This window comes from Entamoeba invadens (assembly GCF_000330505.1).
Source record: "Entamoeba invadens IP1 unplaced genomic scaffold scaff_1105074724629, whole genome shotgun sequence".
NCBI lineage: Eukaryota > Evosea > Mastigamoebida > Endamoebidae > Entamoeba > Entamoeba invadens.
This window is the reverse complement of record NW_004440426.1, coordinates 22,753-30,872: the sequence shown is the minus strand read 5'-3', so window position 1 is coordinate 30,872 and position 8,120 is coordinate 22,753. Positions and strand designations below refer to the sequence as shown.

Below are 8,120 nucleotides of genomic sequence, written 5' to 3'. Positions count from 1 at the left end.
GTTGAAGGTCGAAGGCACCGTGTTAGAAAAAGTCGTCGAGTGGTTGAACTTCCACAACGAGCACCCATTGATGTACCCGGACTTTGTTATTGGTGACAGAGACAAAAACGCCGACCTCCACCCATGGGATGTCAAATTCTGTGAGTCGCTTGAGAAGGACATGCTCTTCGAAATGTTGAAGGCTGCTACTTTCATGAACATCGATATGCTCGTCGAGGCTACTGCAAAGACAATTGCTAAAAATTTGGTCGGAAAGACCGTCGAACAGATGAGAGCTTACCTCAACGAGGAGAACGATTATACCCCTGAGGAAATCGAAGAGCTCAAGAAGAAGTACGCCGATTAAGTCGTTCTTTTTTAATTCTTTTCTTGTGGTTTCTTGTATAGTTTCATTTAAGAAAATGACTACTAAAAGTTTCTAATGGTTTTTATTAAAATAAAACTATATTTAAATTAAAAAAATATCACTTGGTTTAATTGACAGTGACAGGCGTTTCCAAAATGAATATTGCCGATAATGTGGTATTATAACGTACGAATTTATAAGAGAAAATGAACATTTCGGTTATAAAATGGTGACGTGGGTAGTTTGGATTGTGATTTTGGAAACCTTTGATAATTGATTTCTTGTTCTTGTATAACTATTAATTACTAATAAAATTATTATAAATATTCTATTTTATATAACTAATATTTTATTATAAAGTTACTATAATTATTTTAATTTAGTATTTAATCAAATTTCGTAGACACAATAAAATTATATCGTTAATTGAATAAAGTTTATTTGTTATTCGAAGCCAAATGTTTACCGATATAAAATGTTATATTTGATAGTAAAAATACTATAATTTGTTAATAAAAATGAAGTGCATGGAAATCGAATTTACTTTGAGGCCACCATCTTTGCCCCCCTCCAATTAGCCCAGTTAATTTTTTCTCTAGAGACGGGGAGTTGCCTTCTGAGGGACTTGAAAGTTGTGTCGTTCATAGTAGAAAAAATGACGTCGAGTTGTGAGTGAAGTCTTTCCTCGACTTCAGCGATTGATTTAATTAAATTTTTTGGGAAAGCGTCGTTTTTGGTCCCACACCCAACACTAAACTTTTTCTCCGACTCATTTCGCATTTGAATGTTAGCGTCTTCGTAGTAATGTACAAAGACTTCAACGGATCCAGTCACTTCCACATTCGAACTGTTTAAAGTCACATTCCACACACTCTTCCACCTCCCCGTGCAAAAATTTTTTGTTGTGTTTTGAATAGCGGAAATGACAATTTTGAGCTTTTGACCATTGACTAAGACCATTCCGGAGCCAAGTGGGTATTTTTCATCAGTGTAACTGCGTAAGTGTTGTTGGACATTTTTCCTTAAAATTTCTAAATCAGTGTTTTCTTTTATAAAAGGACGCGACTCAATCACTTTCATCTGATAAAAATCAATTTTGTGAATTTGTTGGTTGACGGGGTCATAGTATTCGTTTTGTGTTTTTTCAACTTGGTTATATTTTGTTAATATGATTTTTTTCCCCTCCGTCTCCACTAACAAACAATTGGTGTTACAATAATTCACTATAGAATCAGGAACTATACATTCAATGGCTTTGTGATCGGAAACTATGGATTTTAAATCTTTCACTAACTCAACATACTCACAAGGAGGAGATTGTAATAAAAAACTATTCAATATCTCTTTCTCGTGGGAACTCATTTTATTGTTTTTAAAGTTCACTTAATATTTTGAGCTTATGAGTATTTTCAAGTTCAAGGCATAAACAATTTTTGTATTTGAAAAATTAAGTTTATTATTTCAGTTATAATATAAGTATTTTTTTTCATATTTTTATTAAGTATGTGTTGAAACAAAAATTGGAAAAATTAAAAATGATATGCTATCGTTTTTTTATTTTCTTTGGATAAAAAAATCATTTTTAATTATTTTTTTAATATCAAATATTTAAGTAAAATATTACATATTTTATTATAAATAAATAAATTAAAATTGTTATTAACATAATTATTTTATACTATTTTATTTTTTAAAAATATTTACTATTGAAAGTAACTTCTTAATAATTAATAACAAAATTATTAATAATAGTTATTATTATTAACAAAAAATAAATTATAAAAAATGGTTTATTAATACACCAAGAATTCAATTATACATTTTCAATTTGATTTGTTATTGGATTACATGGCTAAAAATGGTTTATTAATAAATTTAATTAAATAAAAATTTTACTTTATAATTCGTATAGACAATTACACATTCAAAAAAAGTTCAACCTTATAAATAGAATCGAACAGTTTTTTATTTCAAAAAAAAATAAACCAATATTTAATAGTTAACAAACAATATTTTTAATCATTATAAAACGACCAATCGAAATAATGAACTATGTTGAAGTTGCATTGAAGTTGTATGTTTAAAACTATAATAAGAAATTCACTTCAACTAAAGTTCAATTATTGTGCTCAGTTTTAAAAAGTGAACGGTAAAACTACTTTTAACTGGAAAAGGGTACAAATGTTGAACTATACCGACTAATTATTTAAACTATTATTTATAGTTTTTATCTTCAAATAAAACATTATTGTTGTTTTGACTAAAATCGTCCGTTTAATTTATCAGGGTTTGCCAAAACAGAAAATCCTCCCACTTTTAACCATAACAATATTATATACGAAACTGCCCCGCTTTATATCGTATTCTTCTGCAATTACAACAACAATTTTTCGGAATGCCCAATAAATAGTTTTTGGCCGGATTAATTCAAAACCGCAACAGTTCTAAAAGAATCAATCGAGGGTTTTTATAGTACATTATACTAATAAAGAACTATATTAATTGGTTCATAAGATTCGCTTTTCGTAGGGAGAAGCAATACAACGTGCAAAACACAAAAAGAAGTCCGCACATAACATGCTTTAATACTTTTAAACGATAAAATCAATAAAATTATTTTGATTGAATAGGTTTGGTATACAGAGTTCATAAAATGCCACTTGCAAAAATTATTGAACACTTGTTGAACAGGAATACTCTGCAAACTCGACCATTCTCCCGAAATAACACAGAAGGACCCATTTCAAATAAGAAAATTATTTAGAATGAATAAAAAGGGATGTCTACAGGAACATGAAAACAAGACTATGGTCCAAATCGACGCATTCAACATGATGACTGTCTCAAAGTACTTCTGTACTCTTCAGGACTTCGCAACACTTGAAATGGTCTGCAGGAAGTTCAGAAATAACACGGAGAAGTTCCACTTCAACCCAATCCCTTTGACTCCAGCCACTAGAAAGTACTTCCCAAAACTGCAGACTCTTCATTTATACTCAAACACAGATTTTGCCTTTGGGAATTCGCCTGTATCACAAGACAACACTTCAGTTAATAAAGAAACCTTCTTTAAAGTGGTTGTGTGGTACGAAGTTAACTACAAGACGTCCCAAAAGAACACATCAAATTACGTTTTTGAAAATGTGACATACACTCAAAACGACAGAAAACGGTTTGGGTGTGACATCCCAAAAAATGTTAAACGACTTGGAGAAAGGTGCTTCGCTGGATGTGCTCTCCTCACATCTGTGGTTGTTCCTAAGGGCATTGAAAGAGTGGATAATGCGTGTTTCTATGGGTGTCTCTCTCTTCAGAGTGTCGAGTTTGCAAACACAGTCCAAGACATAGGAGACTCCTGTTTCTTCGGATGCAACGACTTGAAGTCAGTGAAGTTCCCAAACAGTCTCACGACAGTTGGAAAAGACTTTTTCTATAATTGTGCTTCTCTGAGATACGTTGAACTCCCAGAAAAGGTTGTCAGTCTAGGTAAAAATTGTTTTTATGACTGTTTAAAACTGAGTAAAATAGATATGCCAACTAGTGTGAGTTACATAGGAGAAGGTTGTTTTAAAAGTTGTGCATCACTTAATAATGTTATGATACCAGAAAATGTCCAACAAATTGAAAAAGACTGTTTTAACGAGTGTAGTTCACTTCTTAATATTAAGTTACCAGAAAGCTTGAAGAAACTCGAGAAGTCCTCTTTCTCATATTGTTCGTCTTTGAAAACAGTCCAAATTCCTAAAAGTGTTGATTTCATTGGGGAATTGTGCTTTAATGGATGTCTTGCTCTGATTAAAGTTAATTTTGAGAGTAACACTTGTCGTGTTGGAAAAAATTGTTTCTTGGGATGTGATGGGTTAAACCAGAAAGATATTTTGAAGGAAGTAGAAGCAATAAATATTGTGACTGTGTGAATATAATTTAATGTGAACTTGTTATTTTATTATAAATTGTTTGTTAGTAAAATGTATAATAAACAGTTTTTATTAAGACAGACTCTAAATTTAATTATCATACAAAGAAGTTGATAACACTAATAATAACAATCTACATGCCGTTTAACAATTTTTGTATTAAATTTATTGTGTTTATAAAAAAATTTAAATGAAGTTAAAATTCATTTTGACTTCACATGATAATAAAAATTAATTAACCAAATAAGCACTTTTTAAGTTTTCAAGTAATGTTAAAACTATTTATTATTATGTTTTGCCTGTTCATAATAGGTTTTATCCTTTGCAAAGGCCAACCTCAACAACAAAATATTCCAGATATCATCAGGTATCAACTTCCTATTAGAAGGACGATCCGAATGTTTGTTAATACATATAAAAATTTTATTGGAAATTTAGAAACAATGAGTAACTTATTCCATGAAAACAGACGACACACAACAGAAACGGACAGTCAACATTTAGAGTCGATAAAAATTCGTGAATATGGAATTTTACGATGTTTCAGAGAATTGTTAACTATTCCAACAATCTCTGAAGATGGAATTATGACTTGTTTCAACCGAATGAAAGATTCTTTAAGAGAAAGAAGTTATAAAGAAATATTAATTGGATTTGTGCGTCGGTTAAACCAAATAAAAGCACTCACGGAAGAAGAACATTTACCTTTATCACAAGACATTCAGAGACTTTTATCATGTTTTACTGTATTTTTAAGGATGTTGGAACACTGTTTTACATTTACACACAATTTCATGTCAATTCAGATGTTTAAAAACAATGAATTACTCACAGATTTTAAAGCTAAAATTATAAAATTTGTTTTAAAAACAGAACAAATAGTACAAAAAGTGTCTTATTATAGAGGGTTGACTTTTATTCTACCAGCAGTGCAAGTTGCATTACACAAAGAATTCTTAAAAAAGACTTCTCCAGCCGCCACTGGAGTTTCGATGAAAAGAAAAATAACAATGAAACGAATTAAAGAGAAACATAGAATACAACACAGCGGTCTTTCGATAAAATCTCCTTTGGTTGGAGGGGAAGTAACAACATCTTCTCAAAAAAGAAAAACTGGTGGATTATTTGCAGTCTCTTACAGAACCATACACAAAAGAAAAAATGAAAGTCCTACTCGCCCATCCTCACCGTCTCGACCTTCATCGCCACAGCCAAGTACCAGTGGTCAATAAATAATTTGAATGTAATTCAAATACACATCAGTATTAACTATTAAAACTAAAATATTTTGAAAACAAAAAATAATAATAAAACACATAATCATATTAATTAAATAGGTTATCGAAATAATCAATAATAATTCATTCTGATAGTACAATCACATGATGGTCGTTTCACAACACTTTTTGTTTATAAACAATTTTTATAAATTCAAAACGTGTGTTTAAGAAGTTTCAAATATATATTTAATGAAATAAACAACAATTTCATTTCAATCAAAATTAAGTGTTTCACATAAATTTAACATTGAAATTTTAAATTTTTAGTGTAAAATGATGAGTGTTCTGATTATAATAATTTTGAATACAAAAACATCAACATAATAACATACAAATTTCTTAAGAATAATTTAGTTTAAAGTGAATTTTCAATTTATATGTCACACATAAAAATTGCTCTAATTTTTAATTAAAAATGTTGTTTACAAAAAAGAGAAAAGTTCGACGAAAGCACATTAAATCGGTTTTGCGAATTTGTCATTATAATCTTTAAAATTAAAATTTGAAGTTTTCATCAACTAAATATTTGTAACAGTGTTTTAAAGTGAAGTTACAATCGTTTGTAGTTTTGAATAAATTATTAAAGCATCACCTGTTATAAATGTAAATTTTGATTGTAAATTATTGTATTATTAAGTGTGATGTTCATTAAAACTTTTGAAATGCGATTGTAATTGTCTATCATACTAATGGACTTTTTTAGGCATGCCAAAGTTTACCATTTTTGTTATTAAAAGTGTTGTTTATACACTAATATTAAGTTGTTTTGATGTATAAAATGCACTTGTTTCAATATAAATACATGAATCAATTGTATTATTTGGATAGAGAAGTTTTTGTTAATGTTTCCTTTTGTTGCTCATTTCACTTTCTTTTAATTTAAAAAGATTTCATAATTAATTTTTTATTGTTGTTATTGTCAGACTACAATTGATACAAAAAAGGAAGTAAGTTTATCAATTATTTTTGTTCAAGTTTATGTTTAGGTTTTAAAGTTTTTAATCTCAGTAAGTGTCTCTTAAATTGAAAAATATTTATTTGTCATTTTTTCAAAATTTTGGTTATTCACAAGTTTGGTTCATATATACAAAATGGTTTTTTGTATGTACTTCACTTGATATTTTAAATATATATTTTTAATATAAATGGAATATGAAAAGTATTGTTTACTCTTTTTAAAATTTTTTTTATTGTGTGATAAAAAGATAATTATTAATATTTAATTTATTAAAAAAGTCCAAGAAAAAAATTTTAATTGAATATTAAAATGATATTAAGTGTATTTTTTATAAATATGATAAAATAGAAACAATCCTATTTATTATCATGTGTAAGTATTAAAATATACATTTGAATAATATTTAATCAAAAAACATAAAAACAAAATAATGTGTTAATATGTTTTTATAAAAAGTTTGTAAACAAATAATGTTTGATTTGATTTTTTAAGAATATTTTTGTTTCAAAATCAAAATACAAATTTGATTTCTTGGTATTTTGTCAGTTTGTTTTTTGAATTGTGTTTTGAGTGCATTGATATATTATCTGGTATTTGGTATAAATAAATGACAAACTAATTTATCGTTGTTTGAATGAAACTAATTCAACGACCACATTTTTTGTTATTACAATAAAAAAACAATTTTATTTTTTCATATTTTTTGTGTTTCAAAAGTGATTTTCTATTATTTGTTTTTATTTAAATATAAATAATCATAAAACAAATTATTATATAAGTTAAACTTTACCCATTCAAAATTATTTTTGAAACAAAATTAAACAAAATGAAAAAAATGATTTGAACAATAAAACAAATTGTTCCCAAAATAGTTTCAAATGAAAAGTTTAATCCAAAAATGGTTTTTGAAAAGGTATAAAAAGGTTTTTAAAAAGTACTTATTCATTCAAATGCAAATTCTCTTATTTACTGCCTATTTAATCCTTTGCTCAAAAGCAATCGAAGATACAGAATGTTACACACTCGATGAAACCAAAATGTGTATCAAAGACAAAGAAGGTGAACAAAAATGTAAAGGAGTTCTCACAATCAAAGCAACAGACATGCAACCACTGTGCGAAGGCGCTTTCATGGGTAACCAAGTAATAACAAGTTTTGTGTATCTGCCAGCACAAAAAGTTGAGATTGGTGCAAAAGCATTCAAAGGTGCAACTAAATTGGCAACAGTCACAATAGCAAACAAAATCAAGTCTCTTGGTGATGAAGCGTTCAGTGGGTGTGTTGCTCTGACAAAAATTGATGTTACAGAACTCACAACAATTCCAGCAAAGTGTTTTGAGGGTTGCACTTCTCTGGCAACAGTCACTGGGTTTGAAGCAATCACTTCATTTGGCGAGTCATCGTTCACAAAAACAGCAATGCCAACAATCACTTTTGGTAAGGCGGTGACCGAGTTTGGAAATATGGCTTTCAAAGGAGTTACAGTTGTTACAGATATTGCAATTCCAACAGTCACTTCATTTGGAACACATGTTTTTGATGGAATCACAACTCTGAAACACGCCGATTTGTCTGAAATACAATGATTCCTGAGGGTACTTTTTCGGGATGCACTATGT

The 8,120-nt window shown here is 28.8% G+C and overlaps 4 protein-coding genes across 4 annotated transcripts; 3 read left to right on the top strand and 1 right to left on the bottom strand.

The window, feature by feature from the left end:
- EIN_015170 (glycoprotein FP21 precursor, putative) lies at positions 1-346 on the top strand (the record flags this gene model as incomplete). The annotated part of the gene is made up of 1 exon (XM_004257101.1): positions 1-346. A coding segment is annotated over one exon (346 nt), but the record flags the coding sequence as incomplete, so codon positions are not given.
- Positions 347-886: 540 nt separating this feature from the next.
- On the bottom strand, positions 887-1,708 carry EIN_015160 (F-actin-capping protein subunit alpha, putative; the record flags this gene model as incomplete). Its single annotated transcript, XM_004257100.1, has 1 exon — positions 887-1,708. One exon carries the CDS (start codon positions 1,706-1,708, stop codon positions 887-889), a length of 822 nt encoding a protein of 273 aa, XP_004257148.1.
- Positions 1,709-3,111: 1,403 nt separating this feature from the next.
- On the top strand, positions 3,112-4,263 carry EIN_015150 (hypothetical protein; the record flags this gene model as incomplete). The annotated part of the gene is made up of 1 exon (XM_004257099.1): positions 3,112-4,263. The coding sequence occupies one exon, from the start codon at positions 3,112-3,114 to the stop codon at positions 4,261-4,263; it is 1,152 nt and encodes a 383-aa protein (XP_004257147.1).
- Positions 4,264-7,451: 3,188 nt separating this feature from the next.
- On the top strand, positions 7,452-8,087 carry EIN_015140 (hypothetical protein; the record flags this gene model as incomplete). Its single annotated transcript, XM_004257098.1, has 1 exon — positions 7,452-8,087. The coding sequence occupies one exon, from the start codon at positions 7,452-7,454 to the stop codon at positions 8,085-8,087; it is 636 nt and encodes a 211-aa protein (XP_004257146.1).
- Between the last annotated feature and the right edge of the window lie 33 nt (positions 8,088-8,120).